The 21,167-nt window shown below is 34.1% G+C and overlaps 1 protein-coding gene across 2 annotated transcripts in view; it reads right to left on the bottom strand.

The window, feature by feature from the left end:
* Nucleotides 1-7,475: 7,475 nt before the first annotated feature.
* The window catches only part of HNRNPLL (heterogeneous nuclear ribonucleoprotein L like), a 35,545-nt gene continuing 21,853 nt past the window's right edge, over nucleotides 7,476-21,167 (bottom strand). The window contains exons 7-13 of one of the 2 annotated variants that reach the window (XM_008523533.2): nucleotides 19,920-19,991; nucleotides 15,520-15,737; nucleotides 12,762-12,883; nucleotides 12,051-12,252; nucleotides 11,337-11,394; nucleotides 11,152-11,250; nucleotides 7,476-8,535 (exon numbers count right to left, since the gene is read on the bottom strand). In XM_008523533.2, coding sequence (XP_008521755.1) covers nucleotides 8,480-8,535; nucleotides 11,152-11,250; nucleotides 11,337-11,394; nucleotides 12,051-12,252; nucleotides 12,762-12,883; nucleotides 15,520-15,737; nucleotides 19,920-19,991 — 827 coding nt within the window. In that variant the 3' untranslated portion in view covers nucleotides 7,476-8,479. The remainder of the gene's footprint in view (nucleotides 8,536-11,151; nucleotides 11,251-11,336; nucleotides 11,395-12,050; nucleotides 12,253-12,761; nucleotides 12,884-15,519; nucleotides 15,738-19,919; nucleotides 19,992-21,167) is intronic. The other variant, XM_008523535.2, reaches the window with a different exon arrangement.

Below are 21,167 nucleotides of genomic sequence, written 5' to 3'. Positions count from 1 at the left end.
CAGATATTTCTTCAGGCTCAGAAAGGCTGGTCCGTGAAGAGTAGTTTTCAAGATGTCCAAATCCAATACCTAGGTGTGTCAACACTATCATTCCCCTCCGCCCATGATAGCAACCCAACCCATATCCTGGGTCCCATCCACCTCACCACAACCTGATAAAAGGAGGCGGCTGGTGTCATTCAGAAATCCCATAGAATGGAACCACTGTTGCTTAACCCTCTCCTCAGCTAGCTTCTCATATGCTGGGGCACAAAGTTCTTCTCCTAATCTCTGACCTATACCAGCTTTAAGGACAGTCACATGAGCATTCATGATGCAAGAAATTGGTAGGTAGCCTGATCCTTTCCTTGACTCACTGAAGCACTGCTACCAAAGCAAAATTACTATGGAACAATAATAATAACTAACCTGATCAATTTAAGAAAACTATCTGGATAATTTACGCAAGAATAAAACTGTTACTCAATAACAATCTTACCTATTTTATCCAAATAATTTCAACAGCCCCTTTCCATAAGTGATAACTGCAGTGTCAGAGAAGAATCAGAAAAAATATCACCATCAAATAGAACTGCATTCTTGAGCAAACCATATCATCTAGCCTGAACCCTACATTGTACTGATGCAGAATTAGACCTAGGATCCATTACTATAACCCAGGTCTCCTTCCTCAGTCTCTACCCTTTCCCCTGTACACGATCACATGCTCTTCATTGGAAGAGCATCAAGTCCCATTACTCAGCTCTGGGTTACAGCTCAATCCAATGTGTCACCCCTGGTGGTAAGCAGGTTGAGGGTAGGGCTGCAAGATGTTACCCCTGTGCATTTTCAGGGTCTTGCTCTACAACTTATAAACCATACGGTCTTCATTCACACATAATGGAAATAACTCCCCAAAACTGTCCTACCTTCCTCAGAAACATAAACTAAGGAAAATAACAAGTTTCACTGATTCTGAGATTAGTGTTTAGAGCAGAAACTGTAGAGAGCAAAGGGTTATTACACAGCAGGAGGAGGTACAACAGGCAGTGGAACTATTTTAGTCTTTTTGGTCAAGTGGTAGAAATTTTGGCTCAAAGATTAGCACTTTGCTGAGAAATATTGTGGCGTTAAATAACATTCATATAAGGCCTTTGAAAGACAAGTCTGAATCTGTATTGGCAACAGTCCTGTAGGTATTACTTATCCTAATGGTCTAGCAAGAAAAGCTCTACCATGATTGAGGTCATTGACATTGGCATCAGTCTTCTCGATTATTTTGTATTAGGCAGAAAAAACAGGTTTTGTTATGTGTCATATAGTACATAAAACAAAATACATTAGCATTCTTATTTTAGAAAAAAGGCTGCTAAAGCCCTCTGAAGAATTTATGTATTACACACACAAATGTTTTTGTTTTTAGATACTGTTTTCTATATAAATCAGTCTCATTGAATTTCTCTTCATGACTTTGAAGCAGCTATGTATGTGTCAAAGTCTAAATAAACCTCGGCAGGCTAGATAAAATAACCTCTTCATTTTCAAGGAAATTTGAGCACGTTCATGAATACGTCCACCTGCAGGCTGAGGCTCACTAAGTGAGGGCAGCTCAAAACTTAGTAACTGAGTTTCAGCAGAACCTGAACTGAGCAGTCAGTGCATTATTCGGTTTAGGAACTCAGAGAAATTCTAGTTTCTACCCATGGAATCATCCCCTTCCCTTCTCAAATCCCTTTTCCTAACTATTCACTGTGCACAAGACCCCAGTGGGCCCTCTTCCCTGGCCCCAATTCCCCCGCCCCATAGTCCATGGTGACAGAACAGAATGAGCCAGCCATCACAGCAATACAACCGTGAGACCCAGAATCGTATATTCTGCTGGTGTGGAGGTTAAACTAACCCACATTCCCCCAACACCCCTTTCTCAACATTTCTAACCAGTGACATTAAAGCCCTGAAGTACTGCATTGGCCCTTGTTTAAACTGAAGGATTGCTGAGCCAGACTTTTTTTCATTGTAGTAAAAAACACATAACATAAAACTACCATTTTAACTACTTTAAAGTGTAAAATTCTGTAGCATTTAGTGCATTCACAATTTGGTTAACCATCACCACTACCTAGTTCCAGAACATTTTATCACCCCAAAAGGAAATCCTGTACCCACAAGCAGTCACTCCCTATTCTCCCTATCTCCAGTCCCTGGCAACTACTATTCTTCTTTCTAACCATTTACCAGAGCAATTAATGATTTGGGCTAATACAGCTAATACTTCCAGTCACTGAGAAGGACCAATTAATTCAATGAGCAAAAGTGCTTTTTTGTTTGTATAAGAATTTTGAGGATTAATATCTGGATTCCAAGGCAATTTAACTTCAGGTCATAACATCCCTATAGGTTTGTCTTGTTAAACTTGAGTAGATCACAGTATCTGGGTCTCTCTCATTAATTTGTGACACAGAATTACCGTACCTGCTTCCCTCCACACTCCGTGCAGTGCTACTCACTCCCTGACCTCATTTTTCCATTTTACACTGGAATTCATAAAAGCCAGAACAGACTTATGTTCTACTACTCAAAGATTAGAGATTCACTTACTAATTCTCAGTTCTTCCTATTTAGGAAACAGGGTTTTGCCTCCTATCTGAAAAGATGCCTTTATCATTTTTCTGTTGTTTCCTTCATAAGCTTAAATTAACCTACTGACTTTTCAAAGCTGTTTGCTTGAACTTTTAATGTCTGGCACATTTCATGCACTTGATAGATACTGGAAAAACAAATGAGTTAAATGTCAAAAGAAGACAAATGGTTGCAAGTGACACTTCTGAAATGATTTTTGTAGAAACTAAGACTTTTTGGTACAAACTGTCACTTTTCCTTTGCATCTCCAAGTTAAAACAAAAATAATCTTATCTACTTTAAATTCATGCTTTGTGACATAAAATCACAAAGATAAACTTTAAATGGAAATCAATGAATAACACAATTTGCTTTGACTATTAGGAACACACAGAGTCCAATTAAGTTAAAAACGGCAGATGGCCTAGGACATCTCTATTTTTTAAAAGCTCCTCACAAGATTCTGGTTTCTACTCATGGAATTATTCCCCCCACGAATCCCCCAAATCCTCTCTTCTAACTGTTGAGAACCACTGCTAAATATTACTGTGCAACACAGGCATTTCCTACCATGTCTTTTTTCTCCCTCTACTGTCCTAAGAAAAGTCAAATAAACAAAATCATACCCAAAAATCATCTTAATAATCTAAGTTTCGCAATCTTAAATTGTAAGCAAGTTTCAAGCCCCAAAACTCTCTCACTGGTATTCAGTTATCTAACAAGCTACACTAACATTACAGTAACAGTCATACTATTTCAGGCCATTTACTGTTTATTTTCCAAGCTCTCAATAAATCATAACTACTCCCCAGAAAGGGTTAATATTGCTCTTGATTTCTCTTGGTATTTTTGGGGAGAAAAAACAAAACAGGAAATGATAACCAAATTATCAAATCGACTCAAAGCAAAACATTTCCAGGTTGTTCAGCAGCTTTAGCCTACCTGATGAGCAGATCACACAAGAGATCAGTGTATGTTTCCAAATCAGGAATTGCCACTGATTCAACTGTGCTTCTACATAATTCAATTAACAGTTCTATGTGATTTACATAAAAGGACTGGGTACACAATAGAGAGAATTTTTGAGTATATATAAGCTTTCTGCTCTTGAAAATAGTGACTTAGTAACAAATCTACAGAGAATACTTTCAGTGCATAAAAGTGTCCAGAATATTTCACTGATGTTTAAACTTCATGGTAGTACTTATGACGAAAGTTTAAAAGGGAGAAAATAAGATGGGTCATAAGCCTACAACTAACAAAAAGATAAAAATATTTGAGGTTTAAAAATAGGGCCCCTTGTCAAACAACTCTCAGTGCTCTTTCATTTGATTGTGTTTTTTGCATATTAGAACAAACAAGTAGTTAAAGGTGAGATTTAGGCAATTGGAGATTCTTAAAATATATAGATATGATTTCCTGAAAAGGGAACTCTTGAAGACAGGGGTCTACTGAGCATGAAATGATCAAACTAGCCTACGCTGTTGGTTTCCACAAGCTGACTAAATTAGGGTGCCTTTACTTCTACTCTCTTCTACGTATAATTTTTTCTCTACCAGCTAGTTTCTCTCAGGATAGCAAAATGGCAATAGCAGTCGCAGGCCTATCTCACACATGCAGAGCACACCCCTTTGGGAGAGCATCTTCTCACCCATTCTTCAACAAATCCTAGGCTTCATTGTCCTTGGATCAAGCTAGGTTTCTCTGTTCAACTCAGAACCATATTACTTTGTTTAAAGCAATGGTTCCCAACCCAGGGAATCTGACACCCTTTTACTATGTTGAAATAAAATTCCTAGATAATACCTACCTACCTAACACACACACACACATAATTTTAAGAAAAACAAAATAAAACCCTAATTATAATATAAGGGAGAATAAAACATAATAAAATACATATTGTTATATATAAATGCTCAGGAATGGCTACGGTAGAATACATAAAGAGATGAATGTGACTGCTACAAGTGAAAACTGACCCTGATGGGTTGTAATGTCACTTCAAATACCACTTCAATGATGTAATTTTCCAAAACGGTGAACAGCTCTTGGAAATAGTCCAAATAAAACAATCATCTTTCCTTGATTTACAAGGTAGTTCCTAGAAAATTCACTGCACTGTACACAAAAATACTTTGTGCTTATATATACAAAACAGAGTTATGTTCTAGGATCAGATAATATCTGACGGGATACTGGAAAGTCATACGGGATAAGCAACAATTCTTCCTGGTCCCTGCCCATCAAATATTTGTAGTATCTCCCAAAATGTGAAAAAGCACTCGTACAAATGATTGAAATGTTCCCCAAGGGGGTGGTACCTACCTTATTGAGAGCCACTGGGTTACAGGGATGAGACTAAGTCAGCCAGGCTCACTGGAACCTTGATTACTCTATACAATGGGGGGAGGGTGGATGGAGGGTGGAGAGGCAGCAATATCTGCCACTTCTAACTTCCTCATTCATAAATTAAAAGAATTTCAAGAGCTCCCGCAGATAAAAGGCTTTATTTATATTGAAGAAACTTTTATTAGTAAAGTCCACCATATTTGTTCAAGTTCAAAGCACGTTAAAATTGAGATGGCTAGGAAGGTGATTAGCTGAACTAAAATGTATCAGGTTTTTAATTAACACTTTAATCCATCTGGTAGAAATGCTAGGTTTTAGGAAAAGGCAAAGACATCACAGATTAAATATGCACTAAATTTAAAATCCCCAATAACTTCTTTGGCTTAAACAGGAATCATTTCTGCACATTCACTTACTTTTTGGTTGACAATGGAAATCATCATAGTAAAAAAAAATTCTGAAGAAATAAAGCATGCTGAAGGACAGAACATACGAACCCTAATTTTTCTTTTTGTCTAATCCACTGTTTCTCAAGGTTTAACTCTATAAGAAAACCAATGGTACTATGAATTAAAAGGCTTGCACCTCTTTACACAGCCTCTCAATGGACTAAAAGTCTCTTGAGCAAAGACCCATATGGAGACAGGGAGGTTATCACAGTTATTTTTCTTATAAGAACCTGTCACCTGAAGAACTTTTTAAGTGAAACAAAGCTCCTTGTGTTTTAGATTCCTAATTATGGAATAATGTTCTACACTTAAAATTTCTTCATTCTAGAAAGAGTATCACTGATAACTACTAAAAAGCAGTTACCTAGCAACCTACCTATCTCTGCAGATAGCAATATAAAGAAAACGTGAAACACAACTGACCTCATTCAGTCATTCTTATTCTCTTCCCTCAGTTCAGTCCTAGAAAACAAACAGTTTGGACAACCAAACTACTAGGACGCTGCTAAGTCTCATGTCATTGCAACTGCAAACATTTTTTATTTGGTGAGGTAATACCCTCAGCAGGAAAGCGAGGATTCTAAAAGGTAGCTTATGTTCCATAACTCAGTTTTGCAGACTCATTATTAAATATTTAATGGGATTTGGATATAAAATGGAATTTCAATATTAAAAAAATAAACTCAAAGCTAATATTATTTCTTTACAGCTGTAAAATCTGCTCTCTCATGTTCTAAAAACAGAAAGATAGCAAAGGGAAGAATGTTGTTAAGGCTAAGGAAAGAGGGAGTGTTGCCAAAGCAAACTCCATTAACAGCGGTGACGCCCAAGTAAACTGTCAAAGACACTACTGACAGCAACCGCATAGGCTGACACATCAGTGCATAGATCAGCAAGGCCCAACTCACCAACTAATTTGCACCTGAAGAATTTACTTGTTATTTTGGTGGAGAAAGAGCACTACAACAGAGTTCATATCTAAAAGTCAATACCACTTAAAACAAATATAAATTAAATAAGCCCTGTCACCATCCACAGATTTGTTTACTAAAATCTTAGGCAAAAAATAATCTATAACTCTCACATTCATATCCGTTTTCAGAGGGAGGGGAAGGGAAGGAGACAACTATTAGATATATTCACAAGTTATCTTTCTTTTTGATTAGGAAGATTGGCCCTGAGCTGACATATGTGCCAATCTTCCTCTATTTTTTTATGTGGGATGCAGCCACAGCGTGGCTTGACAAGCGATGTGTAGGTTCGTGCCTGGGATCCAAACCTGCGAACCCCAGGCTGCCAAAGCAGAGCACGGGAACTTAACCACTATACTACCAGGTGGGGCCCCACAAGTTACCTTTTAAAATTAAGACATTCCAATTTTGCAACAAATGTAGAAAGGTATATACTGGGGGGGGTGGGAGGGGGGCAGAGAAAAGCTTGGTTTATTGTAAACTTAGGTGAACTTACGTATTAAATTGGCAATGAATGAGGAATATACACAGTCTGCTATCAAACATTTACAATTCATATACAAGTTACACTTGGCTTCACTTATTGGGCTCCATGATAATGGTCTAAAATGCTTCTAGATTGAACCTAAATTTTTCTAGATCTTTAGAGGGCTGAAGGGACACTGGTCCACTGCTTTCAAAATGCAAGGGGAAATAAATGTTAATATGTTTAGTTTCCATTTAAACTTTCTATTCAACAGTTCTTAAATTTTTTAACCCCCTGCTTTTCTAAAAGGATTAAGACAATTGCCTTTTTTATATTAAAATCCAAAATAAAGCTTTTACAAAAGATCTAAATGAGATTTCTACATGCAAACTAAAACTCTGAAGATCACAATACTGCTATTGCCAGCTAAAGACTTCACAGTTATTCTAAGTAGATAAAACATATTCTCCCTTCTTTTAAAGATGAAAATAAAACGGCTATATCAGTTTTCTATTATAAAAAAAGCTGTGAACTTGGTAACAAGTGTTTAATAGTCTCTTAATACCATGTTTAGTCTTTATATCTTACTTGCCTATGTATGACGTGCTATTTTCCAAAAAAGGAAAAAAACAGATCCAATGAGAGAAAGAATGTTTAATAAATGGTGTTGAAACAAATAGCTATCTGTTTTGAATAAAAATAAAATTAGATCCTTATACCTTGCACCATATAGAAAAATACATATATTACTGATGGATTCAAGAGTAAAAAATAAAAATGCAAGTACCAAAAATTCTACATACAATTTTAGGGGGTTCAGACTCCCTAAAGCCCATCCATGGATCTCAGATTATCTAGAAGAGGAAGTGTTAATAATAACTTCTATTAAAATCTCAATGCCAAATATCAGACATGTTTCCAAGATCAAGTCACATGCAACAAATGAAGATGAACACATTAACTCATTGTTGTAACTTTATAAAATCTCCAAACTAGAACTAGAAACAGAGGCACATCAATACAAATGGACAATGACTTCAAAAAAAACACACCAATTTAAATAAGTTTGAGTGCATACTGTACAACTGTATCTATATGCCTGTTAGCCTTTCAGAAATATAAAATCAGCTAAATCTGTAATACTTAAAATTTATTATGTGCAATGTTATTCTCAAACTTGATTAAAATACTTAATAAATACAAGTTATGTTTAATATGAATAACTGCAACATACTTAAAGATCTAAACATATAATAAGAATTCTATAATATTAAAATGCAATACTTTCACTGCATTCATCTCATACACAATGGAAAAATACTTGCAGATAATTAGCATTAAGAATGCAAATATATTTTCACTGTGGAAGAAAAATAATAAGATTAGAAATAATATATTTGCGTAATCTACAAGGAGGCTGTAGATAGTCTACATTATGATATTCTATTTTAAAATGAAAACAATTCAATATTTAATTTTACAACAGATTTACTCAAGGCAAAATACTTGTTTATTACAGAACAGGACCTTAAATCAAAGTATGCAAGGCAACCTTAGATCAACCATTTTAAATTTTTTTTAATGAAGTGTAGCTTTAAAACTGTAATAAAGGTGAACATAAATTCTAACATGCTCTTCTCTTCTTATAAATGGGATGATGTAGAAAAGCAAAGCTTCAATGTATAGGGATTGGAACCATCTGTAAAAAATTTAAAAACAAAGTTAATAATCCACTTCATCAAACTTTCAAGAATACCTTGAATTAGCAGAGTAAATTCTTTCACCTTTTTATAGTGTTAGAAGCAGAAATATAAAGAAGGAAAATTCTACGTAAGATAAGGGAAAGATTCCTTTTGTTCATATCTACTAGCAGGTAAGCTCCACAAAGGCCATCACTACTTTCCTACTGTTCTAAATATGACCTGACACATACAAGGCATTCAGTATTTTTTTAGTGAATTAATCGATCGTTACAAATAAATAGTATCAGGATTAGGCCTATGTCCATCTGCAAAGCTCACTTAGCAGAAAATATTATCACAGGGTAATTCCTCTATAAAAGCCAATTCAAATACAGTTTGGGAACTGAGATAAGACTGGAATGTACAGGAAGATATTACTGAGCTGAAAAAGTTCTGGGAGATCTAGTACTAAATCTCTGATCATTAATAGGGCATATAAATTCTAAAATTACTCAATAAAAAATTGGGTATAATCCACAAAAGTACTTCCATTTTATACATTTTTCTTTAACTTTTCAGACAGAGCAGAGATAATTCTTCATCAACTGATTATGCAAAGGAACAATTCTGGTATCTTAATGTACCAGAATTTTAGTATTAAAAGCTATAGCTCCTTAACGTAAAAAAATTCCTATAAAGGAAAAAAAGCATATACACCAACAAGTATTTGCAAGACACTGCATAGGATAAAAAGAAAAATAACTGTACCTGCCTCCAAGGAGTTTACAATTCATATACTATCTTGAATATATCTCAAATATGCATCTAATTTTAAACTCTTTTAAAACTTTCTATCAAAAACTAAGCCTGGCTCACTACTTAAAATTTACTTTTGTGACTAAAAGTAAAATGAAAGGAGGTATTCCTATTTATTTATTTTTTAACTTTTTATTAAGAAAATTTTCAGACATAAAAACTATATAGATTAGTATAATGAACCCCCACATATATATCACCTAGCTTTAATAATTGTCAACATCTGGCAGTCTTATTTCCTCTATCTGCCCTCCACACATTCTTTGGGGCTGGAATATTTTAAAGCAAAGCCTAGATGTGTTATTCCACCCATAAATCCTTCAGTGCACATTTTTCTTTGTTTTCTTTAATTATCATTTGTAATCACACCTAATAAAATAACAATTTTTTCCTATTATTTAGAAAAAAAGTTTTAACACCCTTTAGATCCAAGATCAAAGTAAATACACAGCACAAAGCTTTGAAAGTTGAGCACTTGAGCATTCTTTGCATGGTAAAAAAGAAGCCATTTACGGTTATGGAAAGAATAAACAAAGTGACAATTTCATTTGACAGAAATTAAAACAATGAAATACCATTTTTCATCTATCACACCGCTAAAAATTAAAAGTATGACAACACTCAGTGTTGCTAAAAGTATTGGGCAATGGGCATTTCCATACACCACAGACAGTAATGTAAACTTGTGCAAACTTTCTAAAAGGCAATCTAGCAACATTTACCAAAATACAAACTTTTATGCCCTCCACTACTAGGAAATTGCCCTACAAATACAAAAGTGCAACTATAAGGATATTTGTTACAGTAAGAGAAAAAGATAACTGGAAACAACCAGTGTTCATCAGTGGGAAAATGCGTAAATCAAATAAACTGTGGTACATCGCTACTATGAATAGCTACTCTGCAAATGCTTTAAAAAAAAAAAAAAAACAGGTATTTTGCATGTGCTGATAAAGAAATAGCTCCAAGATATATAAGTGAAAAGAACAAGGGACAGAGTAGTATGTATAGAACAACAACGTAAGTTTTTAAAATGTAGCTATATATACACTGGAGAGGAGGAATAAGAGGAGGAGACAAAAAGGTTAGAATTTATAGAAGGCATTAACTTTCATTTTGTACTTTCATGTACTATTTGAGTTTTTTAACCATATATATGTATTGCTTTATTCTAAAAAGATCAGTATGGATTGTGGAAGCCAGCCTCTAAGATGGCCCCAATGATCCCTACCCTCCTGGTATTCACAGTCCTGTACAGCCCCCTCCCACATCTGTGTGACCAGAAGAACACAGCATAAGTGATGTATGGCACTTCTACCACTAGGTTATAAAAGACATTGTGCTTTCTGTTGTCGTCTTTTGCTTTCATCTCTCTCGGATCCCTCACTGAAGGAAGTCAGCTACCTTGAAATGGCCAATGTGGCTTGACAGGGCCTGCAAACAACCATATGAGTGAGCTCAGAAGTGGATTTTCCAGCCCCTAGTGAAGACTTGAAATGACCACAGACCTGGACAACAGCCTAACTGTAATCTCATGAGACCCTGAACTAGAACTACCTAGCTAAATTGTACACAGATTACTGACCCTTAGAAACAGTAAGACAATAAATATTTGCTGTTTTAAGCTGCTAAATGTTGTGATAATGTTACACAGCAATAGATAACTAATACAAGGGTTACGTGGATTGTGGGATTTACATGCCTTTTTTTCCCTCATATTGCCCTGTAAGAAAAACTAATAAATGTTGTTTTAAATTCGTTGTCAATGTTTCTGACAGTTAACTCCCCTTGAATAATTACAACATCATTTTACTTACTTGGAACTCTTATCTGGTAGTGATTAAGTGCTGTAAGGGCTTCTACTGCATCAGTTTTGCATTCCCATTCTAACAGCCCAGAAAGCGTTTTGGCAGAAGCTAAAACAAAACAAAGAAACACAAATCCAGTATTGGCTTTTCATCAACTTAACCAGAAAACTTAAGCAGAGGGAATGTGCACTTACGTTTTGCATCAAACACTTTATATTTGATGAATGTAAGAACTTCATGGTCATTACACAACTGTCAAAGAAATGTAAAACTCCATTAAAAATACAGCCAGAATAATATTCCTACCTTTTTTAGAAAGTAAACTTTAGGGCAGCATTTAAGTTTTCAATCTGAGAAGAATGAATTAAATAAAATGTTTTTAGATTAATATGTCAAATGAGAAAATCAATTAAAAATAGTGATACTCTATAAACTATGTAAATAACGAGCTATTATACAAAAAACCACAGATTTGTAACTAAAATATTTATTCTCAGAGTTGACCAGGATTTATCTAGTACCTAAGGTAGGGAGTAAAGTTCCAGAAAATCACTTCTTTTCTGAAGCATTTCCTATGGTTAGGGAAAAGGCAGGGATATACAAAATTTTGTTATGGGTGAGATTTAAGGACATAGTAAAAGAATTTTCTCAATGCAGGAGTAAGAGTGTCCCATTCTAATTCCAACTCGCAAAATGATTGAGCCACAAACCAACAAAAGACCAATAAAGAATGGAGGCCAGAAAAGTATAATGGTCAAAAAATGAACTATATAAAGTATCAAATAAATAACAGAATACTAACAATAATATCAAAAACAGAAGAACAGAGCAAGACTTAAAATGAGGCTAAAATATATTTTAAAATAGGAAATAGGAATATTCTACGCAACCTGTATTTTACTGCCCACCTTTGTGAAGGTCTCTTCTGTGACACACAGTGGAACATTATAATAATGCAGAACACATGACGGTGGTTGAATTATATTCTTAGATGCTTGGCCGGCACTTGTAAAGCGATTGTTTTTGCTCATTGCAAAATCCTTGTAGCTACTTGTACCATCCTCCAGCTCAAATATTTGACTTGGAACAACTGAATGTTGTTTAGACACACTAAAGATTAGAAAGGAAAAACGTACAGAACATACCTTGTTAGATAAAAAAGCAGCAAGTAGCCAGTCTCGAGATGTTAACATATATGCCTGCATCAATCTTAATAAAAAAGGCATATGTAGCTATTTAAATACAGCTTAAATATTTGATATTTTGAATATTTACTTAAATATTCAAATTTAGGTTGAGTTATAATCAATCACTCTTATAGGTTAGACATCAATTAGAAAGAAAAATCTATTGAATATATTCTCATATCAGAAAACTTTAACATAAAAACTTGCTCATTTTAACATGCTGTTTTATGATCATAAAACTAAAAACTAGGTATAGGTAAGAAAAATCTGAATTATATGACCTTAATACTTTGTCTAAAATGACAATACTACAGCTGCTAGTTTCAGATGTGCCCTTAATTACATTAAAATATTCAAAATTGAAATTAATGTCTCTAATAAAAAGGATAAAGATTTTCTAATATTTTTAAATTTACCACTTAAGATAATTACCAAACATTAAGCCGTTTCCCAAATAACTTGACATTGTTAAGGTGTGTGACAGCTCTTTCTACAGCATACTCATCACCCATTTCTACCAATGCTGTACCAGGAATGGTCTTCATAAATTTTACCTGTAAATATAAAACCCCAAAAAGGTGACCGTTTAGTTCCCTTTTACAGTAACAGGATTTCTAAAAGATAATGTGATTTAAGTGGTTGATGTCAAATATAGAAGATCACCTGGAATCTTAACTTTATTCTGCTGTGCTATTGGACACTCAACTCTTATCAAAATTCAAGAAAGTTAAAAAGGAAGACTACGATTCTATTGTATAGCTTATTGAAGAGGAGCACAGGCTTACCTTGGCTCCATTATTTATTAATTGTATGATGTGGGGCAATTTACTTCACTTCTCTGAGCCACAGACTTCTAAATAAAATGGAGATACTGATAACATCTGGCAGAACTCATCAATATTTATTCATTCAACAAATATTTATTGAATACCTAATATGTTTTGATAAGCTAGGTACTGGGGATTTAATGGTGAACGAGACATGGAACTCTTGGAAGCTAATATTTTAGTAAGTAGGTCAGAAAATTAAAAGTAAATAATTACCAACTATTCAGAGTGCTGTTAAAGCAATAAACAAGACGTTTATGTAGAAATAATGGAAGACAGATTTGAGATAGCCATTGCTAGCAGGAAGGCTGTGTAAGGTTAAGAGCAATTTTTAAAAATAGTCAATATTTCACAAGTTTTCATGATATATATCTTGGGCAGAGGCCATACTTATCCTCTTATATTATTCCCATTTTAGTATACAATGCTATAAGGGTTAGAGATGGGATAAAGTATGATAATCATTCGGCATAGTGCCTACTCCTTGAAAAGTCCCTAAACAGCTATTAGGTACCACTAACATTCCTGACACCTTGAACACACTTCCTTCTTAGCTGTTAACCTCTAATCAATATCCGAAATGTATTTACGCAACAAGTGCAACACAGCACTTATATCAACCATTGCAACTGTCAATTTTAATGCTCTAGTCTATCATTTTTTTTACTATATCTGCACTTGAACAAAACCCAGTTGTAGCAGACCTTTTCAGCTTTATTTAAAATCAACTACCTTCTTGTGGGCAAAATTTCTCTCCCTTGATTTAATGCAATAACATCCTACAAATCTAATAGTGACTAAATATATATGTTAAATATGTAGTTCTTGTACTGGTAAATCTCCAAGTTGGAAAAAAATTAACTATATGCAGGTCTTTGAAGGATTATGATGACATTAACAATGTATCATTTAAAATGCTTAAACATTTTGGGATGTGGAGTAAGAGAGACTAAAACTGTTCAAATAACATACAAAAAACTTAAGGTTTATTAGAAAAAGTGATTTAGGTTTCTAAATCATGAGACAATTGGTTGATAACACAAAAGACAAAGATCTACTAAAGACGTTGCTCAAATTGCCTGATTCTCGTTGTGTACAAATGTGAAAAGCACAAACAGAAAAGTAACACCATGCAAAGAAGGTTAAAATATACATTAAAGCCCATTTAGCTATCAAGCCTGCAGTTCCTAGACCTTAACTAAACACCCAGGTGTTAAGACAAATGTTTGTGTGAAAAAATCTGAACTACTTTTCCCAATGTTGCTAAATCTGTCCCACGTATACTTAGCTACTTATATAAGCAGATATATCCCATATGTTATCCCCTAAACCAAACTGTTGAGGAAATTCTTGTTTCAGAGATTTTTCTGAGTTGCTTCTTCAGATCAAGGAGGTTTTAGAATTAATGGAGTAATAACTAATAGTACCAACTTTCTAAGCCATGCTCCCCTCCCCCCACATACTTATGACTCACATGCTTATACTTTTTTATTGTTGTGAAAAAAACACTAAAATCACTTAAAACAACAGGGAAAAATAACATTACTACAGTATTGAAATTCAAGCAAGTGCATCAAACAATTGGTCACTTAAGACTACCTAAATTTTCCATGGCTCTTTCAAAAATATTTTAGCATCCACTTTATGACAGGGACTATTCTAAGTATTTGTGAGGTATCAATGAACAAAAAACATCACAGATCTGGAGAAATCACAGAGTTATCTGGTAAAAATAAAGTCACAATTTTAAAGATCTTCGAAAATACGTAAAATTTAAACGTTTTGCTACTTTTTGAGCGTAAGCCTCCGGACAGCGTCTTGAACACATTCTACCAAAGTGGGTCAGTTTCAAACACTGATTGAGCTAAAAGCACACTGTTCCTCAGAAGATATTAGAACTCTTAGCATTTGGGAGGGAAATATATCAATCCAGAATTCTCCTAAAATTCATGACTTGTGGCCAAGCTCTGAGACATGTTTATGTATACCCAGCTACATGAAAGTCACTGCTCTTTCAAATCCCACAGTTCAACGTATTAAATTCTAGAATCTCTTTGAAATGATTAAAAAAATATAGGTTTTATGCCTAAAATACTCTAGCAACTGATTAAACTACTGTTTTGGACTTCAATTCATATTAGTAAATTATTTAAAAATATTTTTAGAACCAATAATCTATATTGATTACCTACCAACAAAAAATAATTTCTAGAGTTCCTACCTAATGGATTTTTAGCTTCTGTGGGTAACTACTGAAAGAAGCTGCATGTTCCTAGTACAAGGAGAAGACACATATTTGCAGCCTTTTCAGATTTTCCTACTAGATATCCTAGCAAAAGAAATTAATATAAAATGAAACTTACCTTTTCAATATTTCCATATAAGCAGAACAGATTGAAAACTCTTGAACAATTCATTTTTAGCTGATGTAATCCACTAACCATTACAACTGAACCAGAGGGATTTCCCCCATGCATGTAAGAGGAAGAAGCCTGCGGTAGTGGATAGGCAACAAGCTCCGGTGTGTCTCGAGAACCCATTCTGTAACGACTTGGTAAAGGCAATAATGGACCATGGGATCCTATAAAAATGATGAAAAAAAAAGAAAACACAATGTTAGCAGATACATTTCACCACACAAAAAATAAATTCTTAACATTAGCTAATTTGACATATGTTCAAGGAAAACTCAAATGTGTGAATATTCAAATATAACCTGTGGGAATTAACAACATTCATGTTTGTTTGTAAATCTAATATACATTGACCTGCACACACCTGCATACATCAGGCTTTAAGTTTATATTTTTAAAAAATAGTAGTTTAACAAAAAAAAGTATATATGATCAGGCCATAAGATAGAGGGAGGAAATCATTGCAAAATTTTGGACCTCTGTATATAAATTATACCTCCAACTAAAAAACAAACTTCTACCAACCTCTTTTGGAGGATAATACAATAAAATATACAGTGAAATCTAGGAAACGATCTCTATATGGATATAACAAAAAGAACACCTTTAGTTCCACTGAAAAGTTGTCTCCTTGAAATATATTTTACTATAATGTACTTTCAAGGTTAGTATTTTATTCTTCTAATTCTAATTTACGAAACTAAAACCCTAGATTTAGTTAATACCTCACCAACAAGGAGGTGTCATTATTTAGCAACCTCCACTTTTTGAAATAGCAATAACCCAGAAGAAAATAATGCCTGAGTATCTGAAACTGCTGTCATAGAAACATACACAAATCTATGTCACTTATATTGAGAATTCTTACTAAAAATCCTTGCTAACTTTATAGTAGTTCTAAACAACTTTAAATTATCTGGTTTTCCCATCCATAACATTAGAAGAAATAAGAAAAATAAAGCTAGAGTGAATAGAATAGACAGTAATGAGAGAATCTGGAGAAACTGTTAATACTGTAAGTGGGCATAGGGCACATTTACAGCAGCAAAGAGGCATAAGGAACTCAGAAGAAGCAACTAAGATGGAGACATGTAGCTCAGAAATCACTCAGGCACTCGTGAGTTAGTGATTATAGAAACATACTCTAGGGTACATGTAAAAGTCCTCCTGATGTGCAAAAACCCCAAGTTCTTCCCTTGTTTCTCAAGAAGTAAAGCATATGTAATGCTACTGAATTTCATTTTTATATAAGACTAAGAGACACACTTGTCATCTACTAAGTGAGTTACTAAGAACTACTATATTTCAGTATCGTAGCACGCTATTAGAGCTTATGTGGACTCCAATGCAGTATTCAGTATTCCTAATATAGCTGCCATTCCCAACAACACAGCAACACTACCACTGAGCACACTGAGCGAACAGTGTGAAGTCTTACAATTTTGTGGAGGAATACTTTATCAATGCATCATCATTAGTCCTGCCTTAAATTGGTCATGGTTTTCAACTGCTCTTCTTGCTGGTAATTGTAGTTCATCAAAACTATCAATATAGCTCATGGTGAGTTACTTGTTAGTAACCATATATATTTTGGCCTCTAATTTAGACTGTTATACATACAGTGGGGTCAAACATCACTCATTCTTATCCCTACTGCAAAAGTACAGATACATATTATACTACTCCCATACTGCTACCATTTGCTTGTACAGTAATGACACTTTGCCATTATCACTAAATTTTCTTTTTCATAGAAAGTGGAAACTTCCTCTCTGCTTAAATTGGCCAAGGTCCAAATACTTTGAGTCCACTGCCATAGGTAACAATCGAATTCAGTGCAAAAAAATAACTGATGTGTGTAATTATGACCTTGAGCCATCAGGATCAAATTATGCTACCTACGCTATTTAAACTGTTACCTATATTGTTTAAGAAGATTAAAAATAGAAGTCTTTTAAAAGCTTTCTATACTAAATAATCCATGCAAAAAGTTTTGGTGCTTAAAAAATTAATGCTTCAGGAATTTAAAAAAATTCGCTTATGTGGAAGAATGCTACATAAATGGAATTAACATTTCGAAGGCATTTCCCATCTTTGATAATTTAAAATCTTTGGTCCAGGAACCATGTCCAAAGATGCTAGCAATTAATATATAAACTTTTCTTGGGCTCACAGCAAATAAATATGTATATTCATTTTTGCCACTTTTCAAGTATGAAGGCTTCTACCCATTCACCCTACAGGGCTGGGCTTCCCAAATTTAAAGAATTCTGAAAGCAGAGATTTATACTGCTATAATAAACTAATTAATAAAGTTAATCTAACTAAATAAAGTTTCTCTATTCCCTCTTTCTCACATACCATCATAAATAAAAAGCCACCCATGATATTGACACCAAAACGCAAATACCCTGTTTTGCTGAACTGCTGATCTAAAGGGATACAGATACAATTCACAGGATTTGTAAAATAAAAAAAAAGGATACAGATATGATTCACAGGATTTGTAAAAAAAAAAAAAAAAAAAAAAAAGGGATACAGATATGATTCACAGGATTTGTAAAAAAGCTCAGTATCACTAGCACCCACTTCCATCTTCTTTGTTTTTTCCCCAGTTTCCTCATCTTCTCTTCTCTGCCTCTTTTTATGCATCTCTCTGTCTCTCTCTCTTTCCTCCTATATCCTATTCTGCTTACTTCCCTAGGAAAGTAAACAAATTATCATCAGAGTTAAATGTTTCAATGGATATAGCTCAGAATGGACACCTCTACACAATTCTATCACAATCATTCCTTCTCAGCAGGACTCTCAAGAGCCTGAATTTTCCCTGTTTAACAACTGTCACTTCAAAGAATTCTGCATCTCTTTAAGTAAGCTTACAATTTAAAATTTACAGACACACTTTAAATAAATTAGGGCATGAAACTGACAAAGAATTTCACAATAGGCTTTTATAAAACAAAAAGTTCTTTAGGGCATATAACATTTTTGTTTATACAATTTGTCAGTAAAACATATTTTATAAAGGAAGGCGAACCTGAAAACCCATTCTCAGAAGACAGTCTCTGTCAATACTACTACAGTAGAGTTCTCTATCCTTCATCAGTTCTTTCAGAGTTTTCTAGCCCCCTTTGGCAAAACACTTAACCAATTTTTAGCCTTCAGCTGACTGCATGACACAGTTATATACTCCATAACTACACTACAAACTTGTGATTAGCAATTCTTCTGTAACACTCCGTTTTGCAAAAGCACAGTAGGCTCCTAATAAGTGTTTCTTTACTGCAGGATCAGAACTACCCATATGACTATATTTAATGCTTACTCAGTTAAAGAAAGAAACTAAGAAAAATGATTAAGGAACACACTACTAAACATCATAGTAAGATTTTCATTGTGTACCACAATTACTGTTTAGATTTAACCTAGAGATTGTTTCAGTCTCTTCTGCCATATAAACTTATGACCACAGAAACTTGAATACATACACACACACACACACACACACACACACAAAACACAGAAGTAATAAACCCCTGGAGTTCAAAAAAAAGACACTAGGGAATAAGCTAAAACTCACAGTTAAGAATGGTCATAAACATGTAGGCAATCTGAAAACATTTCCAACAAAAGGCAACACTGGGCTTTCCAATGATAAATCCCAAGAGTACAATATAGCAATTTCTATTTTCTACCACTTCTAATAGTATTATACTTCAACTTCAAACCACAGAATAGGTGCGGTCAATAACTACTGCTAAAAACTAAAAAATATTTAAAAACACAAACCACAGAATAGGTAGGGTCAATAACATAGCAAACATTAAAACTGAGAAGTTTTAGAAGAGGAATTAAATAAAAACAAATTTAACCAAAGCCAAAATACCAACTGTAGAGCTAAAAGAAAGAATCAAGGATCTAACCAGATACATGTTTCCTTTTTGACAAATATTCCATTCTTTCTAACTTTATTACTCAAAATTCCTCTTTGTTCATAATTGTTAGAATGGAAGAAAATACACTTACTGAGCAATAATACTTCTTTTTGAGCCTAACAGACCAGAATCCATTACTAATCAAAATCAAAACAAAAGAAAATATAATGGGAAAAAAAGCTTTCAATCCCCAACCAACAGTTCTCATTTATCTCAAGGATTATATATCAATATCCTAAGAAAATAAAGGATTTTAGACAAATCCTTAGGAGTACATTATAAGGGACTGATCCCATATAAACCAAGTCAGGCGAGCAGGAAAAACAGAAATAAGAAATGTGCCATTCTTCATCAGAAATGCAAAAATTCTAATAGTTTGTCTATACTACCTTCCTTCTGCCTTGACAAACTTACCATAGCCATCATGTCTAAACGAAGAAGGGTGTTCTCCCAAAATGGCTTGCCTCTGGCGACCCTTTCCTCTATCTGACACAAAAGTAGAAACATGGTTTTAACAATTTTGACCCAAGTACTTAACAGAGTTCTCACATGGGAAACACCCATTCAAAACATCTATTACAATTCATAAAAGAAATATGACTCCTGGTTAACTTTAAACATCCATTCATATCCAATTTAAATACAAACACCAAAAGTTTAAGAAAGTAATTCTATCTAACAAATTCCACTTAACTTGAAAATATCTTTTTGGCAAATGCCAAATACAATCACACTTTCATATTTAAGGAAAGAATGGATACTTTTCAGAAAATGAATGTACACAATGCTAGTTTGACACTGTACAGAAGTTTTTACCAATACATGTCTTTAAAACAAGCTTTAAGTGCAGTACTTTTGAAAGACAGTACCTGAATCATACTATTAGCTTCAACAGCAACACATTTTCAAAGTGGGCTTCTTTCAAGAAGTTCAGCATAAGCCAACAACAACCTGTATTACATGGTTTCACAATCAGTAAACACAGAGTATTTTGTATGTATATACAAATATTTACAAACACCTACTGACTTGAGAGCTGGAAATTTGCACATCACTGGCCCATATTATATCATGGATTGGTCGTTGTCTATAGACCTTAACACCAGGCAAGACTATGAGCACCTCCCAAAGTTTAAATATGCCAAGATAAAGCTAACCAAGGGGGCTACATTATTGGATGAGAGTACTACAATACTCCTATAGGATAATTTTTACTCTAGCTACATTTTTAGGGAAGGCATGCCAATTTTCCCAAATCTAATTTGAGACATCAAAAAAAATTACTTGTATGTGTCTAAAATAGCACTTCCTATGGTGGTTAGTAAATTTTAGAATCATTGTATAATACTTTTAGAAAGTTTGCTGACCAAATTATCCGTCCAGTAAGATATTTTTAAATGTATCTTGAGTCTGATCATTCTAATCTTTGAAAATTCAGAGGCTTTCCATATATCCTTAGTTACCTAAACAAATGAAGTTTATGGGAGATGAGAAATACTTTGATTCTCACTTCAGTCTAGAGAAATATTGTTTTAATTACCTATTCCAAGTTATCATATCATTGAAAGGGACCTAGGAGGTCATCTAGTTCAACTTTTATTCAGTGTATAAATTCTCTTTACATCATTCCTATCAATTAGGACCATCTAGCCTCAGCTCACC

Source organism: Equus przewalskii, chromosome 14 (assembly GCF_037783145.1).
Source record: "Equus przewalskii isolate Varuska chromosome 14, EquPr2, whole genome shotgun sequence".
In the NCBI taxonomy this organism is placed as follows: domain Eukaryota; kingdom Metazoa; phylum Chordata; class Mammalia; order Perissodactyla; family Equidae; genus Equus; species Equus przewalskii.
This window is presented reverse-complemented; position numbering and strand designations above follow the sequence as displayed.